Raw genomic sequence first — 22,843 nt, forward strand, 5'->3', positions numbered from 1 at the left:
CAATGGAACAAGTAATAGGTTTATTCCATGCTGAAAAAAAGAAGAAAGAAAACACAACGTTTCGGCCGTGGAGCCTTCTTGAGCCTGAAGAAAGCTCCACGGCCGAAACGTTGTGTTTTCTTCCTTCCTTTTTTCAGCGTAAATTATTATTATTATTATTAATAAAATGTCCTGTTATACAAATCAGTCTCCACACTTCTGTCTGGTAACTTTACTTCCCTCCAGGAACACACACACGTCTCCTTAACAAGTGACTTTTGCCCACAACACTTCTCGCTAGGCTAGAGCATCAGCACGTGAACTGAGAGCTAGACTTACATCATCACATCGCGAGATTGTAAGGGGACCCCCCCGTTAGCACTCCTGGGATTGCCTGAGCGACTTCCGGTATGTCCTTGATTGTTCGCTAGTGGGTAAGCTGCAGTTATTGTTTTTACGAGACTTCACCAGCAATATCCTATTTAAAATAATTAAAAAATCACACCTAGCACAGCTGTAGATAGGACATCTTACCAGGATAGGGAGAGAAGCTCTTTTTCGAGGTCGACAGAAAATAATAGTGGAACGGGGTTGTTAATAAAGTTCACCCTTAGCGTGAGAATTAGGTTTCAGTAGTAACCTGTAACCTATTCAGAGAAATAGGTTTCAAATGTTTAACATTAAGGTTATACGTTTTCTTTTTGGGGATGATTAAAACAGATTTTGAATACGATTGACTTTTTTTTGTGTGTGTGGTAACTTTTCAAGTTCGTAGTAGCTTAGCAGTGTTTCAAAAAGACTCAGCCCGCCGTGGGGACAGAGGTCGCCAGTGTCTGTGGGGCCAGGTGGAACACGTGAGGATCTACTGCACGAATCCAGGAATGAGCCAGCTCACGGGGAATCCAGCAGAAATGAGCCCCCCGGAGCTCATTTAGCAGATAAAACGACACAAAAGGAAGATATAATAGGCTTATTGCATGCTGAAAAGGGAAGAGAGAAAACAACCTTTCGGCTGTGAAGCCTTCTTCAGGTGTGAGAAAGACAGCAAAGATTCAATAACACAGAATAACAAAAGCTGGGAGAGGGGAGGAGACAGGCCACTCGGGAAGATGCATTCTTCAAAAACAAACTCCGTGCTCGTGTCGTACCGCAGAAACCGGCTGACCGGTGTGCTCTCTCTCTCTCTCCCCCAGGCGCTGCCGGCGGAGCATGGCGCTGGTCCCGTACGACGAGAGCGCCCTGCCCGCGCTGTCCCGGCTGCACGAGTCCGCCGCCGAGTTCCGCTTCGCCGGCCGCCGCCTGCGCTTGGCCCAGGACTGGGGCCGGCTGGGCGTGGCGGCGGTGGTCTGGGACGCCGTGAGTGGGCTTTTCAAAAGGGTTCAATCTAGCTGCTTCAGTCTTCAAAAGCTGCCGCTGCTACGAGGTAGCCCAGCCGTTTCCTGAAAGGAGGCGGAGGGGGGGTGATCGGACTTGTTCCGGACTCCTACAACTCTTTGCGTAAAGAAGCGCCTCCCCTCCGTCCCCCCCCCCCCCCCCCCAACGCTAATGTGAAACTGGGGGGCCGAGCGTTTAAATGTTGGTTGCAAACAGAAGTGCTGGGGCTCGTCGTCCTCGGAGGCTGTCCGCGGGCAGTGGGGGATCGGCCTCACTCGCTCAATTCCTTACATCCTTTTATTGTCCCAGATGGGAAATTAGCTGTGGGGGTCTCGCCAGCGGGGGGACGGGGCGTCTCTGGATGGCCAGCGGGGGGTCGGGGCGTCTCTGGATGGCCAGCGGGGGGACGGGGCGTGGGGGTCTGGCCGGTGGGGGTGCAGCTCTGTGCAGACCTGTGCTGTCCCGTCTGCTTGCAGGCCGTGGTGCTGTGCATGTACCTGGAGCTGGGCGAGGTGGAGCTGCAGGGGAAGAAGGCCATAGAGCTGGGGGCTGGCACCGGGCTGGTGGGCATCGTGGCAACACTGCTGGGTGAGTACCGGCGGTCAGGGGCCCTGTAGGCACTGTCCCTTCCCGGGCACTGCGCTGTACTCAAATTGTGATGGAGCTGTCGCTGTGGGAGGAGGCACCTTGGAAAGCCGTGTTTCGCCCTGTGGTTTGGGGTCATGGAAGAATGGTTCGTGGAGCAGGAGCAAACTCCTGTCTGGTCAGACTCTGATCGCAGTGGTTTATGTTGCGACAGGCCGAATCTTCCGTGCTCCCAGGCAGGACGCGCACAGCTGCTTGGCGACCTGCGTTCGGTGTCACCTGGCCGTGCGCGCCCCCCCCATCGGTCTCATTCAGGCGGGGGGGGGTCGGTTTGGCAGTGCAGGCTGGGAAGGGGGTCTGACGTCTGACAGGGCCCCTGCTCTGTGTCCTAGGGGCGAGGGTGACCCTCACTGACCGGGAGCCCGCCCTGGACTTCCTCCGGGCCAACGTGCGGGCCAACCTGCCGGCGGAGCTGCGCGGCGCGGCGGAGGTGTCCGAGCTGGCCTGGGGCGAGGCCCTGCACCGGTACACCGCGGGCGGCTACGACCTGGTCCTGGGGGCGGACATCGTCTACCTGGAGGAGACCTTCCCGGCCCTGCTGGCGACGCTGGAGCACCTGAGCTCGGAGGGCGGCGTGGTGCTGCTGGCCTGCCGGCTCCGCTACGAGCGGGACCGGGCCTTCCTGGCCGCGCTGGGCCGGCGCTTCGCCGTGGAGCAGGTCCACTACCACGCCCGGGGGGACGTTCGCGTCTACCGGGCCGTGAAGCGCCGCGCCGAGCCCGCCGGGCGGGACCTGTGACGGCGGGCGCAGCCCCCGGGGGGTTTACCGCCACTCGAGAGAACCGCCCCAGCCCGGCTCCGCTCTTCCTCACCCCCCCCCTCGGTGGTCTTCGTCAGCAGGGCGAGTTCTGGGAGTGCTGGTTTGTGCCGGGACGCTTCAAGGCTGCTGGTCTTCTTCCGGGCCAGGGGGATCGAGCTGGAAATGTCACGTGCGCAGATCTTCATCGTTTGAGAGAAGGGTCTTCGTCCATCTGTTCGGGACCCCAGGTGGACACGTCTACGTCATGTAGATGCTTTCGGGTGTTTTGTGGACAGCAGCACTGTACATTTTAAATTCCTTTATACAGTCATTACCAATAGGGTGTATGTGATCATTTTATATTAATTTTGATATCTGCTATAAAAGGGCAAGGTAGTCTTCATGGTTGCTTGGTTGGTTTTTCTAACAGTCTTCAAAGCCGAACCAATGAGTTGATCAAAGGAGTGTTAATACTTGCACACCATGAACATTTTGAAGGCTTCTGTCTGGAAAGAGTTAGTGATGTTGGTGTAAATATGCACAGCATCATGTATTCTGACTTGATGTCCTTTTTTGTATGCTTTTCTCCCTTTGATTTCATCCTAGTGAAAGTTGCAGGCATTTTTGATACCAGAAACTGGAGATTTGACCAATACAGAAATCAAAGTGACTGTGTCTTGCTGACTTACAAAAGCTCATTTAACACTGTTAAGCTACTGTTTCAATCCACTGAAGTTATCATTTCAATCCATTTAATTCACTCGTGTTCGACAGTTTAAAATATATTTTAAAAAGTTGGTTAGAACTTGTAATACACACTTTTATATTTTGGATTAGAGGAGATGAAGTGGAAAGCACTCTCGAGCAGAGATTTTAAGTCAAGCTCAAAACAGTTTAATACATTTTTTTTCCCCCAAATAGAAAACAGTTAATTTTAAAAGCATTTTTTTTTAATGTGGCTTTACATAAGTCTATAAAAGGGTGTTACAACAGATCGGTGTCACAAAACGTTCATTTTAAACAAGGCGGGTGCAGAGATTTTTAATCGCAATGCAGGAGTGAATGAAACCGTAAAGATTCACAGACAGTTCATATAGACAGTGTACCGCTACGCTACCGAAACACAAAAGATGCTGCTAGCTTCATATATATATATACACACACATAGTGTTTAAAAATTATGCTTAGTAAAATTGGCATTGTACAAATAAAGCACAAAAAGATTTATAAAACACAATTCCTCTTCTCTGGCAGTTCTGGAGCACCAGGGACAGTTACACGCGCCATGTCATTGCGGCTTTTCTCACAGTTCTTCTGCGAGCACCGTGCACACGGCCCGGACAGCCGCCGAGTAACCCATCTGGAGACAAGGTGGCCGTCGTGGAAGAAACGCAGAAAGGGACATGCTCCCTCGAGCTAAATACAGTGCTTTCCCTAGGAGGGCTAGGCTTGGCAAGCTGCGTGGAAAAACAAATTAAAAAAAAAATGTACACAAAAACAAAACCAGCACTGAGGTGAGGTGCTTGGGTGCGACTGCTGCCTTTTGGGGAAAACCAGAACTGCACTGCTCCTCCTCGCCTGTGCCTGGTGACCCCATGCGAGCTTTATCATTGCCTGTTTCCACCTGGGATAACGATAGGGGTGCTACTTTACGTGCATGGGCTGGACGGGAGGAGGAGAGGACTAAAGACGTTCACAAAGGCCACCTTCTGCTGCTTTTGACGTTTTGAGAAAGTACTGTCTTGACGCTTCACTGTGAAAGATGCTGTACAAAAGAAATCAAAGATAGTACCAGAACTGACCTGCTGTGCGGGCCTTTGTAGTACCCTTTGTCCTTCTCCTCCAATTGCTTTAATTCACATGGGCGGTGCAGTTTAATCATTGGAAGTCTCACTGGATTTCACAGGCACGGCTGAAGCTGTGGTTTAAGCTGGCCTTCAGTGAGCTCACCTCAACAGGTGCCAACAGCTCATTAGCTGAGCAATGCCAGGATCAGTCTAAGGCTAGTACAATCCAGCAGGAATCTAGTTAACATAGGCATTCAAAAGGCATGGATGCATTTAATTAATGCAGAGTGGTGCATCACATCTCATTCATCGATTCAGGTTTCAATTTGTTTATGAACTCTGGTGCTCTCTGCTCCCTTTTTTTTAAAAAAAATTGCAGATCCTGTAATTTTGAAGTAGAGATAAATTTTCCCTTAACAAAAAAATTTGTTCAGACCACATTCAGATGAGGGGGCAGTCACAAGGTTTACCAGCACTAAACCAGCCCAGACATTTATAGTCAACGTTGATAATTGAGTCTCATATAACCATAACATAGTTATGTGCTACCAACCCATACTCTTATCCACTCAGATCAGTATGGGCCGTGCTTGTTTAATCAAAACGTTGATTTCACAACCTCACGCTGTGTCTGCTGTAAGTCTACACCAGCCATCTTTTTCCCCAGGCAAAAATAAAGTACTGCAGGCAAGAACATTGCAGGTTTTTGTTCTTATACATTTACTTTAGAACACACACTTAGAAAAAGTGCTCCTTTTTTGAATTCCTATGCGCAAGAGGTTATGCTGCATGACCCCTCTAATGATGTCCCTCACCTCGCAGAGATTTCCGAGCTACGGGGGTCAACAACCTCAGTACCACACCAGGCTGCTTTCGGAGTGATCTGGGTTCAATCTGAGCGCTTGAACGCTCCCTCTTCAAACACACTGGGGTAAACAAAAGAATGGGGTCCAGGGGAGAGAAGTCTTCCTGGTTAAGTGCATCGTGGACCACAGGCCAGTCCCATCCCCAGGTGAACCAGAGAGGCCTAGGGGCCACAGGACGGGGACGACGGGCTCGGGAGCGAGGACAGAAGAAAGACTGCCCCAGAGGCACGTCTCGTCCTTCACAACAGGGTTTGCGCAAGCAGTTATACGGCAGAAAGCTGGAAAACCGTCAATGAACATCTAACCTTTACCAGTTAATCAAAGAACTGGCGCGCTTAAGTCATTCAGTGCTCAGCTGGCTGCACCAGACCAGGAGGGCCACACGGGCTATTAAACCTGTGCATTGCACCCTCCTGCTGATACAGTTTTAGTCAAACACCAGGTCTTTCAATCCTTTCCAGTGCAGGTCTGGGTAAGGGGTGGGCTGAATCAAAATGACCAACTGCCAGGTGGTGGTGTGAAAATCTGGAACAAGTCAGGTGAAGTAGTATTTGATTGCCCCAATATTACAAGGCCCTAGGGAACCAAACACTGAAGACTTAAGAATCATTAGAATAAACCTTTCCCAACTTAAAACCGCCATTTATACTGCAGAGCAAAACCTCGATCTGTTAGAGCTGCAAACCCCTATGGCCGCACGTTATTGTTTGAATACATTTATTAATAGCAAAGGCAAGAGCAGCACACTGACCCTGTGGATTAATCGCTTATTCCCCCTCATATAATATTAAACATATACAATACTATGAATTCTATAAATTTTAACAAGCCTTTAATGTATAAAAATAAAACAAGCAAAGCAATACTGTATCAGCACTTCTGTATCCATAATAAAAATAGCAACTATATAAATGTAAGATTTCTTATTCCTTTTAGCTCCTCACATCAAAGAGAAACATGCAATTGAAAATGTGAACCCTACGGACAGATCACCTGTCGGTGACTTGGTTTTCTTTCATATTCACAATCCAGGTCATTCATATTCTGTGAAGTTTTAGTGTCTGACCAGCCCCAGGTCTTTGCTGTCTACCACATAAAAACAAGGGTGACCAGATATGGGAAGATCATTTCTCGCTGAGCAAATTAAAATACTTTTTTTTTCAGAAAATTATAGTGCTCCCCTCCCACTCAACAAAATGATTCCTTGTGAAAACAGAAGATTTCTGCGAGTCCCACAATTCAGAAGATATGATGACAATGATGAAATATGGGGCCTAACCATCAAGTTTAATTACCATAATTGAAGTAATGTCCTGCAGAAGGTTCTCAGTGGAGAGCAATGGTTCTTGCAACCAGCCAGGAAGCTGTTTTTAACCCTGCGCTCCAAATATAGGATTTCAGCTGGATACCTGCAGCCACCCTGCTTTCCAGCGTGTTAACTTACCACAAAACAAAACAATCCAATTCATTATTTCATTCTGCAGTTTTGTCACCACTGATTAATCATCTACAGTTCCGATGTTTTCTCCTGAACACCCAGACCGGCGTGAACAGACAATCTGTATGGATGAAAGAACATCGCTGCTCTCCCGAGAAAATTCCTGCCTCTTTTTGCTGTTGTTTACTTTGCTCAATGATTCGTTTGTTCATAAAAACATTTAAAAAAAAAATACATCAGATAAACCTGTCAGAGTTCAGCGCTGGTAGTAACATTCCCAACTTCCTTACAGACAATGGAACGGAACACGAAGTTACATCTCAAAGCCTTGTTCGGAATAGCTGCCAAGGTAGTAGCTGGAAATAGTGTGTCCCAGTAAGAGGCCAAATAGAATGAGGCCTTCTGGGGTCAGCAATCTCCACCTCCATCAAAAAAAAAGACAAAAAAAAAACGGCAATTTATAAGAAAAAAAAACATTGCAGCATAAAATGAAAACATGACCACTGGCTACTTTATAATACAATGTGGCATCCTACCAGGAACAAACTAGTCCTCCCCTCCCCTCCCTGTGTTGTGAGCTGGGACAAGACGAGGCCCCGTTCCTTGGCGGGACAGCTGTGTGGCACTGCAGCGTGCTGTGGAGGAGGCTCCCTGACCCAGGTGCTGGGCTGTCTGCAGGGCACTTACTGCCCAGGGCACGCTGGCCACAACCTGTACACAGCTCCGGTCAAGGGCCGAGTTCACATCTGGCCTCTTCGCATGCTGTGTGGCTGGGGGGGGTGCTCAGTGGTACACAGTGTAACTGTCCGGTTAGCACCTATCATCGCAAAACGTGCAGTTGAGCTTCTATTTTCCAGCCTTGTGCCTTTCCCCCCCCACAACAGGCACGTCCTGAACACGCAGCTTGTCCATCCTGCCAGCTCTCCCCTGGCTGCTGGCCTCAGCGGCTCGTCAGCCTGACCTGTGCACTAGTCTGAGCAAAGCGCTCCGCCAGGGATACAGCCCGGCACGGAACAGTGCAGCTGCGCCGCATTCTCTGCTAACCTCAGCCCCCTCTGGGAAAGAAGGACTGCGGTTAGTGCTCAATGCCTGCTGAAAGACTGCAGCCTGTCTCCGTAATAATCTGCAGCCCTGAAAGACGTGGGGGAAAAAAACAGCCAAAGACAGGAGATGGGAACATCTTCATCTCGGTGTGCAGGTGCCTTTGTTATCCTCGCGTCTTACAAAGAAAGAGCTGCAAAACGATTTCAATACGTTTTTACAAATGCACAATATACACTTTCTCTTAGAAGGGTGTAAAGTTATTAAGAAAACAAGTAGTGTGTGAACTTCAGTATATTTGACTGTTCCCTTAGTAAAATGCAGCTGTTCACCATCTGCTTAGTATACCGTGCTTCACGCCACACGGGGAGCAGTAATAAACTGGGAAGGTGGGGAAAAAAACGTCTAGCTCTTTGTGATCTAACTGTGCAAGGACCCTGATTTATATCCACAAGCCAGAGAGAAAAAAACGTTCTGGTGTAAATTGTGCATCAGAAAAGAAAACTGTCTTAGATGACAGCTAACTTGGATAACCATTCCACTGGTCTGCTTTCAGTACATGTGTATGTCTTTGTGTGCAGTTTATTTTCCAAAGGCCTGACTTGTTGATATGTGCTCATTACTTATTCAATCACTTCGCAGACTGTCATGAGTAACTGCTTTATGAATTAAACCAGGACCCATCTTGAACCCAGCTCATTTTAATTCCGAACCGATTAGCAATACCTTTATAAGGTAAATAATGAAATTCTGACAACACAAAAAAATACTGGAAGGAGTACTGAAACCAATATTTCACGAGCAGATCACCGATCCGCTTTTGAAAAGTGTGAGACACCTATCAAATGCTGCAAAGGGTACAGGGTTCGCATACCAGCCACAGAAAGCAAACCCCACTCCAACAGGCCATCTAACACGCCTCCTCATTTCAGGTGAGCTGAAAGGATCAAACGCAACATGCTCAGACTACCCCGCTGAACTCCCCCTAACCCGCTCATCTTTTCTTGAAGGGGTGATGAGCGACCACCGGTGTAGCACCCAGAGCCCACACCTGCACTGCTGCAGCTGATCCAAGCTCTGCTGCACACTGGGCGAGGAGCTGGAAAGCTGCAGGGCTCCATGCTCTTGAGATCACGAGGCTCCTCTGTGTGCTTCTCTTCCCTCTCGTCCATCCGCCTGGGTGTTCCAGAGTGGCTGTGATCCGTGTTGCAGCCCAGGGGCTGGTGGCCCCGTGACAGAGACTGCTCAACGAACGGGACAGGTGTGAGAGGCCAGGGGGACCCCCCCAGAGCCAGACCAGACCCCCACCCTGCAGCTGGGGTACAGAGATCTCCCCCCCTGCAGTCTGCGAACAGCGCCCCCTGTTGGGCGGCAGAGAGAGGGAGAGAGAGAGGGGGAAGGAGACCCCCCCCCCCCAACACCGCCATCGCCTCCTTTTTCTCTCTGAACGAGATGAGTTAAAAAAAAAATGGCATCCATGATTAAAAAGTCTTGCCCACATTTCCTTTTCCTTGTCAAGATCCACTGCTAAAGACAGGGAATTCCAAGACCTCAGGCGTAAGTTTGTTTCTCCTTTTTCCCCGCCTTTCCTATTCCTGTAATTTCATATAGGCAGTTTGTAGCATAAAAAAAACATTTAGAAAACAAGAGTCTCTTGTCCAGATCTTGAGCACTGGACTCAGTTTCTGTACAGGCTTGCAGTAAAGTACCCAGAGAGCTAATCGGATTTATGGCAGTACAGGTCTTTAAGTGCTTTGAGTTCCTCAATCAGAGTTTTGTTCTGATTTTCCAACACGGCCACGCGGTTCTCCAAACACTTGACGTACTCCTTCTTCTTCCTGCGACACTCGCGCGCAGCTTCCCTGAAAGAGGACCAGAGAGAGGCGAGGGTGAGCAAGGAGCACGTGGGCTGAAAACGTGGTGCTGACCCCCCCCCCACCTGGGCACTGTGGTGGCACTGTGGCTCAGGATCTGCGCCTGTGGCTGGAAGGTTGCCGGTTCAAATCCCACGGCCGCCAGAGGAATCCTACTCTGTTGGCCCCTGAGCAAGGCCCTCAACCCCAACTGCTCCAGGGGCGCCGTATAAATGGCTGACCCTGCGCTCTGACCCCCAGCTTCTCTCTCCCCATCTGTGTCCCTCATGGAGAGCAAGCTGAGGTATGCGAAAAGACAAATTCCTAATGCAAGAAATTGTGTATGGCCAATAAAGTGATTTTATCTCATCTCCCCCGTGTAGAGCACTCGTAATGTTTGTACCTAGTGAGCCACCGTACGGAGAGCAGCAACTGACCCAATGAGCATGCTGGTATACACTGTTAGAGGAGAAAGGCTGGAGGAGAGCATGGCGGCCGAGCTCATCGAGCGTTTAAGAAACTTTCTTTAAACGGTTTCTGGTCTCCCAGCCGAGAACATCACCAGAGAGCTCCTCGGCGTCGCCCGGCAGGCGGGGGCCGCGCAGCTGCCCCCCCCGCTCACCTGTTCTTCATGAGCCGCACTTCTCGCTTGCGGGCCGCCTCCTCGGCCGTCTGCTGCGTGGGCAGGGCCGGCGAGGACGCCATGACGACGCCGGGCGCGATGGTGCTGGTGGGCGCGGTGCGGATCTGGTACGCCTGCACGTCCCCCGAGGCAGCTAGCAGGGAGGCACAGAGGGGCGAGGCGAGGCGCGTGTTAGTGCTGCCCGGAGACTCTGCCCGAGTCACGCGCCCCACAGTGCAACAATAATAATTCCTTACACTTATACAGCGCTTCTCTGGACACTCCACTCAAAACGCTTTACAGGTAATGGGGATCCCCTCCACCACCACCAGTGTGCAGCCCCACCTGGATGATGCTCCAGTCCGCTCCCCACACACCAGCTCTCAGTGGGGAGGAGAGCAGAGTGATGGAGCCAGTTCAGAGACGGGGATTATTAGGAGGCCATGACGGGTAAAAGCCACAGGGAAATCTGGCCAGGACACCAGGGGGCACCCCTCTACTCTTTCTGAGAAACACCCTGGGATTTTTAATGACCACAGAGACTCAGGACCTCCGTTATGCATCCCATCTGAAGGACGGCGCCTTTTTACAGTGTCCTGTCCCCCTCGCAAAAAACGGGGCATCAGGACCCACACAGGCTGTAGTGTGAGCGCCCTCTACGGCTACTCCCAGCTGCAACCTCAGCTTTCCCAGGAGGTCTCCCCTCCAGGTACAGGCAAGCTCACCCCTGCTGAGCTTCAGTGGGCTGCCAGCTGTGAGTTGTGGGATGATCCAGTCTGGGCTCATTCCTAACATGGCTTTCCCGAGTCTGGGACATTTAAGGAATTCCTGCAAGGCCGGGGGGATAACCTTATCAGAAACAAGCACTGCGCAGCGTGTAATGATCACTTCTAAAGCTCCATTCACGGTAATAACAGAGGGTGACCGGCGCTGTACTCAGACTATTAACCTTCCCGCAAAACCGCTTGGACTCAGGGCACCACGGGGAATACAGCCTGTGCTCGTCTTCCTTGGTGTTCTCCAGAAGATGGCCCTTCTCAGAACAAAACGTGACTTTGCTGCGGCTTCCAGCCCCCCCCTCCCCCACAGAGGCACAGATCATACCGTCCCTGGTGGATCCGGGAGACTCGACCCACACCCCCACCCCCACTGTGCTGCGCTGCGCTGCGCTGTGTGCTGCTCACCTTGCACCACCACCTGGTTGCTGGGCACCAGGATCTGCTGGCCATCGGTGGTCTGCGCATACTGCAGGATGGTGGTCCCTGGCTGGGCGGCCGCAGCGTTGGTCATGGTCAGGGTCTGCAGCCCCTGCACGCCGTCGGTGCCGTTGTTGGCCAGCTGGATGGCCCCTCCCTGGGTGATGGCAACTAGGGGAAAGCCAGACACAGCCGGAGTGAGCCAGGGCCCCGGACAGGGCGCGGATGGAGTCTCCACCTGTCCCTTTTGCAGCCCACGCGTGCCGACACGGCCACCGGCTCGAAAAACGCCCCCAAAAAAGTGATGTTTGCAACTATAATCTTAGAATTATACATAGCATGACCGCCTCGAAACTCATTTCAAAATAGAATCAAAACGTGGAAAAAACGGAAAAAGAAAAAAGGAATATAGATCAATATTAGGAAAATTAAAAATGCTAATGTCACTTCATACATTAAAAATGATGCTGAAAAGAACTGCAGACTTGTGCACATTGCTGTTCGTATCATACAGTTGGCTTTCATATGCGATCAAACCCTGTACCTGCAGGGCTGACTGTTTAATGCAGGGAGTTCATTTTTTAGGTTCCCGTTTTTAATTACTTCACAGAATGCTTGAGCATTTGTTTTTGAATTAGGAGGTTGCGCGTTACAATATGCAAATAAGGGTCCAATAAATTCTGATTGAATGGGTTCCGATTTCTAGCTTTTGGGACTGAAAATGCGTTACTTTGAAAGGGGCGTTGACTTTAAATAAGCATTTCCCCGAATGCCTACTGTCTGCAATTTGAGAATTAAGATTTTCTTACGAGGAACTTGACAAAATTCTTTCTGAAAATCCACATGCACCCTGTCAACAACTATACCCACTACTGCTGCCGCTTGTTTACACGAACTTAAGTGAGACCGGGTGGTCCAGTATTTCAGTAGGCCTTCCTCAGACAGTCCCATTCATAGCTTGGAAAGAAAAAACGAAATCGCCGCCAAAGCAAATAGCTCCCAGTCGAGCCGAGGAAGTGAAAGCCATTATCCGAGGCGAGCTGCCTGAAGACGATCCCAATCCCAGCTGCCCGCAACAGGACACCGCCCATCCCCTCCCAAGACCTGCGCCGCTACGTACTGTACTGCCCGCTGCTGGTCTGGTAAATGGGCGTCGGCACGGTGACGGTGGTGATGGCGGGAGCGGAGGAGTCTTCCTCGGATTTCTCCTCTTCTATCCGCGGGACCCCCGGGGCGTCCGAAGACAGGTCGTTCAGGATCTTCCTGCCCAGCGGAACGGCACCGGAGTCAGTGATCAAACACACAAGAGCCCACCGTTAGGGAGTTTATTTTTAAAGCAGGTTTGGTGGGACATTACAACGGACCCAGGACGTTCTGCAGGGGTAAAAATGAGGAGCGGGGAGGAGGGTTTCCTTATTTTATTTTCTAAAGCAATAAATGTCAAAAGTACTGCCTGCTCAGGTAAAGTTCCCACTAAGCTGCAAAAAAGCCATATCAACCTCAAAAGAAGACGCGTCATTCTATGTTTCCTGGGCATTTAAACAGGGTGAAGACAGTACAGTCACAACAGATGAATACCAAGCAGTCAGGATCCTTTCTTATATTATTAGGAATTCACTACAAACTCAAATTAAAGACATGCCCGTTCTCCACTGCAGACTTACACATTGTGAGGTTCCTGCGCCTTAGAATGGTTAGTCGACTGGCGGCGGGGGGGGGACTCACGAACAGGGCGAGAAGTCAATCCCACAGTCCCCGCTGAGCCCCCCCGGGGCGCCAGAGGAAACGGGACAGGACCCGGGCCCGGTTTCCACAGCCATACCTGTAAGAGGGCCGCCTGGAGAGGATCTCCCTGCGCTTCTGCGAGTCCGTCACGCTGTCCACCGACTCCTGCGAGTCCTCGCTCTCCGCGATCGTGGAAATCTGGAAACACACCTGCCCTGCTCAGTCTCTCCTCCGAAACACACCCGCCCCCCACACCCCGGAGCTCCAATCTCTCACAACTACGCCCACTGTCCTGACCGACTGACACATCAGACCTTACAGCCCCCCACCCCCTTCATTAGAAGGAAAAGACCAGAGTCCCCTCTTTGAATGAAGTGGAAAGAACCCTTCACAAGCACACTTTCTAATTTCTAGAAAGACAAAGGTGACATTCTGGGGCGAGCCAGGACCTTCCCCAGAGACACAGCAGTTTTACACTGCAGTTAATCCTACTGCTTGCTACGCACTGGGGCTGTTTGGGAGTAAGGCTTTATAAATTGTGAAATAGTTGCTGCAGAAGTCACATTGTGAAACACTGTATAAGATACAGTAACAAAAAATTATAATGATAAGTTTGACTTTCAAAAAGACAAGCCCTCCCACACTACACACACAGGGACCTGCTGGAGGCAGGGTGAGAGTAGTGCAGTTAGAATGAACGTAAGACTGTGAAGTGTTTTCTTAATTTGGCGGACAGCCTCCTCGCAACTCAAGCAAAACTAATTTAAATGCTACTTTAATTGTTCACTCTGTAGAGAAAAGTAAGATGCTTCATACTTAAAAATGAAAGCATGCAGACATGTGGACCTGCGGATAGCAGCTCAGCAGTGTGCACTAGGAGAAATCAGTCTGTAACAGAAACAACAATGCATACAATCCAAAACGTTTTCTAGTGGCTAGTTCGTGCTGCGTGATACGGAACTGCTGGAACTAAAAAATGGGCAACTGGACACCTCTGGAATCTCGCACGTTAGTGCTGCATCGGAACGTGTTTTTAGAGCTCTCATTCTGCTGTGGGACAGAGTCACACGCAGCTCCCACTTTGTCATGCACTGTAAAATTAGGGAGAAAAAACTCTCGCCCAATGGGCTATGCTTCAGGAACAGTTCCTTGCCTTCCCACAAGGCTTTTCTGAGGCTGGCCTCTCACACCTCACCCCTGTGCGCTCAACCTCTCCAGTCGCCGGGGCTGACCCCCATCACGTGACAGCTACCTTGAACGAGACTCGACCAGACTGGCAAGGGACCGAGACGCCCCCAACAAGGAAGGGATCTGATTATGCCCATTACAGGGAGTCGTTCATGGTTTTCTATAACATGCCGGGGGCTAGGATTCAGGTTTCCAGCCCTGGCCTGCATTGCCCACGTCGCACTCGTTAGCCGTCTCTAACTAACAGGCTTTTCAGTGAGTCCCTACATAAGCTGTTTTATGTCTGATTCTGAAACAATGCACCACTGAACCAGTCACGTGCCATGCGGAGAGGACACCAGTGGTCACCCTTATTTTAGCTGCCACCTGTTGACGCGGATTCGGTGACGAGAACAGGCGGAGACGAGCATCCCAGCTTCACTGAGCTATTCCGATATCGCTCCCCCTCGTAATCCTTTTGAGGTAGATATTTTAATTCAGGGATGGAATCCCTCTAGCAGACAGAATCCAGACTATACTCTTTTTAAAAAACGGTCTAAGTCAAAAAGTGAGAATGAAAAGAAACAGATCAGTGAGAAACAGATCTGCTGTTGAAAGTCAAGGCTGTGCTGGACCAGCAGGTCACCTGGACGATTCGCCCACTCCTGTATGGAGAGCAGTGCGCGACGCAGGGACACCCTACAGCGGACAGGGGAGCTGTGAGGGTTGGGGGTGACGGTACCGGTCGCGGCTCTCACCTGGACAGTCTGCACCTGCGGGGACTGTATGACGGAGGGCTGTGCTGCCTGGATCACGCCGTGCACCTGGACGGTCTGTCCGTTGGGCAGCTGCACTAGGGTCACCGTGGGGCCAGTGGAGGTGGTGTGAGCACCTGCAGCCATGGACACCTTCAGAGCACATCGAGACACGGGCATTAACACCACCTGGCGATGGGACACTGCCATTCCTGCTGCTAAAAAACTGCATGGGGACAGTCCAGCACGCAGAACTTTGCTGATACACACTGCACTGTGCTTGTTTTAAGCAACTCCTACACGTCCACAGTCACATATCCCCAAGGCTCGATGCTTTAATAAACACTTTTACTTTTCACGTTGAGCATTACCTAAAACCTCGTCAGAAGGACATTTTATGACACGGAACACAAAGAAGACAGTACAAGGGCAAAAAGCACCATGAGAAATCTGAACATCAAATTTAAGAAATCGAATTTAAAAGTCAAACGCGATGAGAACGGCAGAAAGGTTTTTAAGACCCGACTTTAACGATCTAACATTTTTTTAATAAAGGAATTCCCCCCCGCCCCGTCCCCAAGGTGTGGCTGTCCCGGGTTTACCTGCGCCAAGGCAGCGATCTGGGGCTGTGCCTGCACTCCGATCTGCTGGCTGTCTGTCTCTGCAACAGCAGTGTCCCCACCCTGCTGCGTATCTGCACCCGATTCCATGGTCATTGAGTTAGCTACAAATGGAAGAACAACGCAAAAATTACAGCTCCGCCAAAGGTGATGCCAACACCTGTGAGGGTTCTGTAGCTATGAATTCACACTGGGAATAGAGCAGAGTGCAATTATCAAGAGAGATGACTACACATCGGCGCAAAACCCCTGCGAAGGAAAGACGGACATTACGTGAAAACAATATCAGAAGTACAAATCCTTTGATCAGCGTTAGCTTTCCAGCCTCCAGCTGAACGTTTATCTTCCTGAAGACTCCTCTCACAGTTTTAAGCCGCAGCACCAGTAGTGATTATTTTTGCAGGTCAGCAGATCACACGAGGTGCGAGGATTTGAAGGCTCAGGGGAGATCAGAGAGATTTAAGAATATATAAAAAGCAATAGAAAAGAATCCTAGTTTAAAAGATTTTAACTCAAAGCACAAAAACATCATCTTACCCCCTCCATATTAAGATCATCATTTCGCTCAATCCCTCACCGTAAGAGTTCTTAGTACTTCAATGCCTACAATGGCAGAAGCTGTCCTGACTCAATAGACAATACTGATCTGTCCATCGGCCCTGACTTACCCATCTTACAATGAGACAGGACTGCACTGACAGATTTTTAAAAAAGATGTATGTTATCCTCTAATATTTTTAAAAGGAAAACCTAATCCTCCTTTTCGGAACGAGACAGCTGTTAGAGGAGTCCAGTGCCACCAGAAATGCGTGCGTTGATGACCTGGGTATGAAACACTCAGGAAAGTCCTGCTGCAACAGCGAAGAGTGAAAGGTGTAATCGCAGAACACACTGAACATGTGAACACTTAGCCACACTGCAGTATTAACCACAGGGAAGTACGCGTCCCCCAGAAACTTGTGCCAGGTAAGCACTGCCGGTATTACATTAAGTAAACTGCTACAGACACACTCGAGGAAGATTCGGTGTTATTTCAAACAGGGAAGGATGACGAAGTGTGCCCTGAGATAAATACATTGGCATTGAGTTTGTTTACTGACTTCTGGCAATTCTCCCAAATACCTTCTTTACTTCTTCTAATCCACTATTATTCAGGAAGGGTTTGGACAGAACAAACCCTTACTTAATGACTGGGAAAAAGAAACACATCACTTAACAAAGCATGTGCTCGTGCCTCATCGACCCCTGCTGAGCTCGTCATACCCCAGGAGCGAGGCGGAGCTGGCCGGATGGGCTCCTGTCCAGTTTGCACGGTCAGGACCCAAGGACGGAGCAGGCGTGTGAACCAAGCTCTATGGCTCAATTCCATTTTGAGATGGAAGAATCTGGCCTCCTTAAATTCTGCACTTAATTCACCTGGCTAAGTGATCTCCTGCTTCTCCTTTGGATGTGCAGGCAGTGGGGCTGGCTGCGCAGAGCCCTGCCCTTCAGCAGGGGATGAAGTGGGTTACGGCCCTGCAGTGTGTGACGGGCTGGGGATCCTCTGGGAAGCACAGCTCTGCACATTTGCAGGGAGTTATTAATAGAACTGCTATTACAGGACTACAGCTGTAATGAAGTACAGCTGTAGTCCCGGTCACCTCCTTTAAGCCGAAATAGCCTGATGCCAGTAGCACCTTTACACAAAGACACGCTGTGATACTAGTGTACAGAACATCACAGCAGCCCCTCTGTCAGGAAAAGTCCTAAAGTTTTCTCCAAGGCATCTTTCCTAGCATCTTCTCTTTATCTCCTGTCCTGAAAGGTTTAGTTCAGTATTCGTTTCTAAAAAAATATTGTTTTTTTTTGTTCTTCTGCCCTAAAACAAGAGGTTAAGCGCCGGATTTCTCACTGCGCGCATTTTTTTAACCATTAAACTTGGTTCACAACCCTGTTCAGTCTTCGGGTCCTTTTAATGCCTCAGCAAAACTTTCCAAACAATGCCAATTACTAAATATGCTTAGAAAAAATTCCAATTTAAATTTTCACAATCTGTTTGAAAATCCTCTCTCCTTTTTTAGCACTAATTAAGTCATTTTAAGTGATTTACTGTGTAAGTGTTGATGCCTTATCACACCTTAAAAATAACATTCAGTAAAGAAAGCCATTATTACCTATTATTAGTAAGTAATCACTATGTCCATCACTGTGCACACACACACAATCGAACCCGGAACCCGAGAGGCAGCAGTGCTAAGAGGCACACCACCATGCTGCCCTTCAGCAAACAACTATTCAAATTTGTTGTTGTTTTTGCTTACAGCATGGGGCATTTAGACACATAAAATGAAATCCACCTTCGTGATCTTTCCGTGCAAAGTGCAGCTTCTCACGATTACAAACTTCTGTTCTTCGCCAAGCGTAGCCCGCACCCTTCTCAGGTCACACAGGGACAGAAACGCCTCTGCTGCAGGGCAGGTTACCTAACCATGCGTAGAGCTGCAAAAGTGACGTCAGCAGAAGGGGCCACTACTATATTGGCCCACTTATTAGAGTCGCAATCGCAATAGAGATCATTACGCATTTAGATCCAAACACAACACGTTTCAGAGCAACGCAGACTCTTCAGACCCACAGTAACCCACAGTATGGGAGGAGCGGTGGCTCTGTGGCTCAGGATCTGTGCCTGTGACTGGAAGGTTGCCGGTTCAAATCCCGCGGCCGGCAGAGGAATCCTACTCTGTTGGGCCCCTGAGCAAGGCCCTTAACCCTAACTGCTCCAGGGGCGCCGTACAATGGCAGACCCTGCGCTCTGACCCCCAGCTTCTCTCCCTGTCTGTGTGTCTGTGTCTCCATGGAGAAAAGCTGGGGTATGCGAAAAGATGAATTCCTAATGCAAGAAATTGTATAGGGCTAATAAAGAAACATTATACATTATCATTAATCCAGCACTTCCAGCTACTTACAGATAATAAAGCCTCATGCTGAATTTTACAAAAGATCCTACTATGGTAGTATTAAAAAAATCAAAGTGTCACTGTATCAAAACAAGGTGTTCCATTCGAAGTCTCCTTAAGAATCTTTTGGGAACGTCTTCTCTTTTTTCTCCCTTTTTGAGCCTAATTTTTGTAGTTGAGAAGGTGTGTGTCTGGCCGAAGCCTTTTATGAGGTTCTGGGGGGAAAGGAGAGAGGGGTGACAGCGGAAAAAGATGGACCGTGATGAGAGACAGTGAGAGAGCAGCCAGAGCTTCCCCTGCCCAGCGTACGGAGAGGACTGGCTAACAAGGACAACCCACGATCCATCCTTTTCAAAACACTGTGACACAGAGCTGTCAGTTTATAAACTCTGAAACAAATACCTGTACGATACCCTTACTACCCGTTTTCCCATAGAACTTGTGATCCAAATCATTACCCTTCTATTTGACTGTCTGTATTTAACTCTCTCGGACGCCTCAAGCAGAGCTGCTGGAATAAGGGGGGTGCTTGAGTACGCTCAGTTTCACGGCTTTTAAAAGTTTGACCTCTGTGCAGCAGAAGAGCCAAAGGAGGAGGGATTGAGAAAAGAAAATCAGCACCAGGAGAAGGAATACGCAGCAGCTGTTTCGTTAGAGGCAGAGCTGAGCCGAGCTGAGCTGCCCGCCGGCCCCAGTGAAATCAGGCTCTTGGCTACGTGCCTGCGGGCGGGCCGCCACACCGTCTGTAGCGCTCTCAGGGAGCGGGGAGGGAAAACGACCACCTGGCAGCGCGGGAAAATCAGGCTTCAGCCGAGACCGCCGCTGGACGGGAGCCCAGGCAGCACGGCCCCGCTCTCCTCGGCTCGGCCTCGGGGTACTGACCCCCCCGTCGGAGCGAGCGGGGCAGGAGGGCGAGGGTGACCAACAGCCCCTCCGGTGGACAAGCGGCGGCTCTTCTTTTGAAATGAAACAAGACGGACTACAACATGTGGAACTACGGATTCCTGAGGAAAATGCGTCAGAGGGGGGGTCTTATTTTTCGCAGGCAAGCCTGAGCTGGAGCCGCCTCTCTCCAGCAGAGGAGCCAGGTGCCAAAGGTGCAGCTGTCACCCCTGCAGCGTGACTGTCACCTGTACCCCACCTCCAACCAGAACTGCACACAGGGAACTCAACACGAACTCCAGCCCTGCACTGTGACTGTCACCTGTACCCCATCTCCCACCAGAACTGCACACAGGGGACTCAACACGAACTCCAGCCCTGCACTGTGACTGTCACCTGTACCCCATCTCCCACCAGAACTGCACACAGGGGACTCAACACGAACTCCAGCCCTGCACTGTGACTGTCACCTGTACCCCATCTCCCACCAGAACTGCACACAGGGGACTCAACACGAACTCCAGCCCTGCACTGTGACTGTCACCTGTACCCCATCTCCCACCAGAACTGCACACAGGGGACTCAACACGAACTCCAGCCCTGCACTGTGACTGTCACCTGTACCCCACCTGCACACAACGTGTCGAACCCAATGAACTGGAGCCCCGTGGAAATAACCAGCCCCACTCGCATTTATAAACATGGCAAAGCAAAACATCAACAGGGAACGACAACAACAAAACTGGTCATTTCCCACTTGGGGAAGAAATCAAACCCGCTCCCAGCAGACAGATCTTTGTGGCTCCCTCTTGGCACACATGCACCTCTGTAATGCAGTACCTCTGCAGCCTGCTGCTTCCAGACCAAACCCCTCCTCCACATTCCTCCACCTCCCACAACATGCTGCTGAAGCGCTCCACATACTCCACCTATTCCTCATTCGCTCAGAAACAGGCTTAAAAGAAGTGACTCCTCTCTGTTAATTTATGTGTAGTTTTAACAGCTTCATTTAGAGCGTAAACTTACAGTTCTGTATATATATTTATTCCACACCGCTGCAGTGTGGGAGATGCTCATGTGCTTCAGTCCGATTCTTCAAAGTAACCACATCTGCTGCTTCACGGCTTCCCAGAGCAGACCAGGCAAAACCGCCAAGGAGCGGAGCTGCTTTTATTCACAAGCGCATTCATACCTCTTTCTGGAAACTAGCTGCAGCCTGTTGCACGCCCCCGCTACCCTCTGTGTAAAGACGTGTCTCCCGTTCACAGTTTTAAATGCCCTTGAGCCCTCTGGGAGGATGAAGGGAAACATATCGTGATGTGTTTTCTGTGTATAGAAAATTAAACTAAGCACATTTTTTTCCCCCACTGTATCCTCCTCTACCAAAGAGAAATATAAAAAACTGGACCTTCTAGCTTCAAAACAACTGGCCCTTTCATTTTTGTATGTTTTTTTTTGCCGATTTGAACAAATTTGATCCAAGTGTTTGGAAACAATTCCACGCGGAATTCCCCGCGAGGCTTCCGTGATAAAAATGTGATTGGCGTTTGCCCTCCCCAACACAAACACCCAAAACAAAGGAGCGCTCTGCGCCAGAACACTGCTCGGGAAATATTTCCTTGTTTCCCCCGGGGCAGGATCTCTGAACTCTGCGATCTGAGAAACCAGTTCACACCTGCCAGTGGGCTCTTCCACCCTGCAGTGTAGTTCATCATACAAGTGAAGCTCCTCTCCTGCTGCATGAAACCCGGATTTCGGAGCGCCGGTCTTCTTGGTGAGGGGGCCGGATTCTGCCAGAGACCCCGCCGCCGAGCCGGCTGCCCGGCGCCCAGGCCTGTTGACTGGGGGGGGGTCGCTGGGCCAGAAACGCCCCGGCGACTTTAAACGCACCGATCCTGCGGCCTGACCGCCCAGGTAGGGGGGCGTGAAGACGAGCCGGCAGGCTGAACGGGTCACACCCACTCCTCCCCACCGCGATTTAGGAAAATAAAATAAAACAGACCGAGGAAAGGCACTTGAGCTGGAACCGGGGGGCGCAGGCCGGGCCCGGATAGGCGCTAGGGACCCCCACACCACACAGGGGGACTTGATCGGCCCTCCTTCGGCCAGCTCGCTATTTTTATATATATATAGATCACAACCCGTCAGCTGTCTGCATTGATCTGGGCCCCGTTTTAACACACATGTACGACCCCCCCCCCAGCTTCCACGACGAGGGGGGAGGTGGGCTGCAGACACAAAGTTTTTCTTGTGCTCCCCATCTTCTTCGAAAACGCCGAGAAATCTTCGTTGCCACGGAGGCCACCCGCGATCGCATCCCTCGGGTGGGGGAGAAATAAAAGCCCCACACCGACACCGACACCAACACCAACACACACACACGCAGCCCGGCGACGTTGACACGGGTTCAGCACTTGTTGTTTTGTTTTTTTTTAATGTGTGTGTGCGTGCATATTTCTGTATTTCAAATTCAGCTGCACAGCCATAGTGGGGATCTTCCGAAACGGGGAGGAAAAAAAAACTGACACAAACGCAGCCTCTTCTACAGCAGGGGAAGATGAGGATTTTGTTTGGGGTTTTTTTTTTTTTAAAAAAGGGGGCAGCTACGTTTCTAATGCCAAAATAAACACCACCTCGGACCGTTATCTCCGCATCCTTATTTATTTCTGGTGCATCCCACTACCGTTTATTATTATTATGATTATGATGATGATTATTATTATTTTGTGCGCACAAACGCGCCACAAGCACACAGATGCGGAGGGCGCCTGCACGGTTGTCGCAACGGCTCCGGCGGGCAGGGCTGTCTCGGCGGGGGTGAAATAAGTTGTGCAAACACCCGCGCCGCTGTCGTCCTGGCCCGCTCCCTCCGTGTGGTCAGTCCGCAGACTCCCCTCCCTTCCCGCCCGCCTTGCCTCAGCTAGCTCGCCTGCGAGCCCCGCCAGCCGCCATGATTCTCTTTGTTTCCCCGGGGCCGAGGCCAGCGACACTCGCACCCGCTCCGGGACGCGTCCTGTCTCCCTCCACCCCCCAGGACACTTCTCCTCTCTTACCGGTACAGACTCCCTCCGTCACTCCCGGGCCCCCGGAGCTCCACTTTTATTCAGGCCGACACGTAAGAGACCGCGTCAGGCTACACCTCCGCCGCGTCACCGGGAAACAACAACACGGAGAACGAGGGAGACGAAAATTAGCTCAGCAAGCACCATCGGGTAGGG

General features: G+C 50.4%; 2 protein-coding genes across 3 annotated transcripts; one reads left to right on the forward strand and one right to left on the reverse strand.

Moving 5' to 3' along the window:
* Positions 1-327: 327 nt before the first annotated feature.
* Positions 328-3,407, forward strand: mettl21a (methyltransferase 21A, HSPA lysine). 2 transcript variants are annotated; one of them, XM_006636401.3, is made up of 4 exons: positions 328-413; positions 1,173-1,335; positions 1,830-1,941; positions 2,331-3,407. In XM_006636401.3, exons 2-4 carry the CDS (start codon positions 1,189-1,191, stop codon positions 2,735-2,737), a joined length of 666 nt encoding a protein of 221 aa, XP_006636464.2. In that variant the 5' UTR covers positions 328-413; positions 1,173-1,188; the 3' UTR covers positions 2,738-3,407. The 2 variants fall into 2 exon arrangements, with proteins under 2 accessions (XP_006636464.2, XP_015214006.2); XM_015358520.2 differs by lacking the exon at positions 328-413 and adding an exon at positions 443-1,009.
* Positions 3,408-3,665: 258 nt separating this feature from the next.
* creb1b (cAMP responsive element binding protein 1b) lies at positions 3,666-22,809 on the reverse strand. The gene is made up of 8 exons (XM_069196441.1): positions 22,679-22,809; positions 15,790-15,911; positions 15,191-15,340; positions 13,363-13,463; positions 12,661-12,803; positions 11,529-11,711; positions 10,345-10,498; positions 3,666-9,731 (listed from the first exon to the last, which is right to left on the reverse strand). The coding sequence occupies exons 2-8, from the start codon at positions 15,901-15,903 to the stop codon at positions 9,587-9,589; spliced, it is 990 nt and encodes a 329-aa protein (XP_069052542.1). The 5' UTR covers positions 15,904-15,911; positions 22,679-22,809; the 3' UTR covers positions 3,666-9,586.
* Positions 22,810-22,843: the final 34 nt, after the last annotated feature.

This window comes from Lepisosteus oculatus, chromosome 12, assembly GCF_040954835.1.
Source record: "Lepisosteus oculatus isolate fLepOcu1 chromosome 12, fLepOcu1.hap2, whole genome shotgun sequence".
Lineage (NCBI taxonomy): Eukaryota > Metazoa > Chordata > Actinopteri > Semionotiformes > Lepisosteidae > Lepisosteus > Lepisosteus oculatus.